Genomic DNA, 2,500 nt, shown 5'->3' on the forward strand with positions numbered 1-2,500 from the left:
CTTCCGGGGCCGGCCGCGACAACAGGTCTACCCCGAAAATGCCGACAGGCGCCTAAGTCCCGCCGGAGCCGGGTAGACCTGGTGGCCCTGCGCCGGGACGCCGCCGGGGCGCAGGCCGCCGGCGGCGGCCGCGGCGGCCGCATCGGCCGGCTCCGGAACCGGGTAGACCTGATGCTCGCCAGCCCCGGAACCGGGTAGACCTGATGCTCGACAGCACCCGGCGGGGCACGAGGCCGGCCGCGCCCGACTGGGCGAACGGGTCGGCCCGGAAGCCCGGGCCAACAGGTCTACCCGCCGGGCTCGGGCACCAGGTCTACCCGCCGGGCCCGGACACCAGGTCTACCCGCCGGGCTCGGACACCAGGTCTACCCGCCGGGCCCGGACACCAGGTCTACCCGCCGGGCTCGGACACCAGGTCTACCCGCCGGGCCCGAACACCAGGTCGACCCGCCTAACCCGAACGCCAGGTCTACCCGCCGGGCTCGGACACCAGGTCTACCCGCCGGGCCCGGACACCAGGTCTACCCGCCATGCTCGGACACCAGGTCTACCCGCCGGGCTCGGACACCAGGTCTACTCGCCATGCTCGGACACCAGGTCTACCCGCCGGGCTCGGACACCAGGTCTACCCGCCGGGCTCGGACACCAGGTCTACCCGCCGGGCTCGGACACCAGGTCTACCCGCCGGGCTCGGACACCAGGTCTACCCGCCATGCTCGGACAACAGGTCTACCCGCCGGGCTCGGACAAGAGGTCTACCCGCCGGGCTCGGACAAGAGGTCTACCCGCCGGGCTCGGACAAGAGGTCTACCCGCCGGGCTCGGACAACAGGTCTACCCGCCGGGCTCGGACAACAGGTCTACCCGCCGGGCTCGGACAACAGGTCTACCCGCCGGGCTCGGACAACAGGTCTACCCGCCGGGCTCCGAGAGCAGCTGTACCCACCGGCACCCCCGCCGCCGAGCCCAGTCGGCCGCCGCCCTGCCACCTTAAGAGAGTCCCAGCTACTCCCCCTCTGGACCCGCGCCGCGGACAACGCCCTCTCTTTCCCACTCGGAGCCCCGGGCAGGAACGGCGGCGCCTCGGCACCCGCCGAGGGCCTCGGCTAAGCGCTCGGAACCCGCTCCAGCCACCCGACTCGGAGAGCGGCTCGAGCCGACGAGCCCGGACCACAGGTCTACCCGCTGCCCCGGGACACCAGGTCTACCCGCCGGCTTCGGACCAGGGGTCTACCCGCCGGGCACGGACGACAACTCTACCCGCTGCGCACCTCTGCGGCCGAGCCGAGGCGGCGGCAGCCGTGCCACCCGGGCAGAGTCCCGGTTGCTCCCCCCGTTTCCCCGCCCCGCAGAGAACGTCTCTTCTTTCACCCTCGGGGCAGGGGAAAGGCTGCTACGCTCGGAGCGCCGGGCAGAAAGCGCAGCGCTAAGCCCCGAGACCGGCTCTAGCCGCTACTCTCGGACATCGGCTCTTCCCGGCGGCGCCGAGGCGGCCGAGCCCGGTCGGCCGCAGCCGTGCCGCCTAAAGAGAGTCCCAGTTACTCCCCCGGCTTCCCCGCCCCGCAGAGAACGTTTCTTCTTTCAGCCTCGGGGCAGGGGAAAGCCTTAACGCCGGAGAGGAAGTCTGCCGCAAAGGGCCACGGGAGATGGAGTCCCCGCAACGAGCCCCCCGGGAGAGTACTGGACGGAGCATGCGCGCTGGAAGGACTCGCTAAGAACTGTGGGAAATCGGGGAGGTCGGGGCAGGGCCGGAAGGGCACGCCGGCGCGCCGACCGACGGATCGAGCGGTCGCACGCCGTCTGCTCGCTCCGTGAATTCGGTGCCACGCTCGGAGCACCGGCCGGAAACGGCAGCGCTTCGGCGCCGGCCGAGGGCCCTCGCCGAGCCCTCGGAGCGGCTCTAGCTGCCGGACCTGGACAGGAGCTCTACCCACGGGGCTCGGAGACCGGGTCCACTCGCCGCCGGGCGGCGGCGCCGCTCCGGCTCTAAGTCCGCCGGTCGGCGGGAAAAGGTCTACCCGCATCCGGGCCGGCCGGCGGCGCCGCTCCGGCTCTAAGTCCGCCGGCCGGCGGGAACACGTCTACCCGCGACCGGGCCGGGCGGCGGCGCCGCTCCGGCTCTAAGTCCGCCGGTCGGCGGGAACACGTCTACCCGCATCCGGGCCGGGCGGCGGCGCCGCCCCGGCTCTAAGTCCGCCGGTCGGCGGGAACAGGTCTACCCGCATCCGGGCCGGGCGGCGGCGCCGCTCCGGCTCTAAGTCCGCCGGTCGGCGGGAACACGTCTACCCGCATCCGGGCCGGGCGGCGGCGCCGCTCCGGCTCTAAGTCCGCCGGTCGGCGGGAACACGTCTACCCGCATCCGGGCCGGGCGGCGGCGCCGCTCCGGCTCTAAGTCCGCCGGTCGGCGGGAACAGGTCTACCCGCATCCGGGCCGGGCGGCGGCGCCGCCGCTCCGGCTCTAAGTCCGGCGGCCGGCGGGAACAGGTCTACCCGCATCCGGG

General features: G+C 73.6%; 1 protein-coding gene across 1 annotated transcript in view; it reads left to right on the forward strand.

Annotated features, from left to right (window-relative positions):
- Nucleotides 1–198, forward strand: part of LOC135408559 (collagen alpha-1(I) chain-like) — a 3,893-nt gene extending 3,695 nt beyond the window's left edge. Inside the window, exon 3 of the mRNA XM_064643673.1 lies at nt 1–198. This exon is cut by the window's left edge and continues 1,353 nt beyond it. Coding sequence (XP_064499743.1) covers nt 1–198 — 198 coding nt within the window.
- The last annotated feature ends 2,302 nt before the right edge of the window (nt 199–2,500 follow it).

The sequence above is a fragment of the Pseudopipra pipra genome, unplaced genomic scaffold (assembly GCF_036250125.1).
Source record: "Pseudopipra pipra isolate bDixPip1 unplaced genomic scaffold, bDixPip1.hap1 HAP1_SCAFFOLD_52, whole genome shotgun sequence".
Lineage (NCBI taxonomy): Eukaryota > Metazoa > Chordata > Aves > Passeriformes > Pipridae > Pseudopipra > Pseudopipra pipra.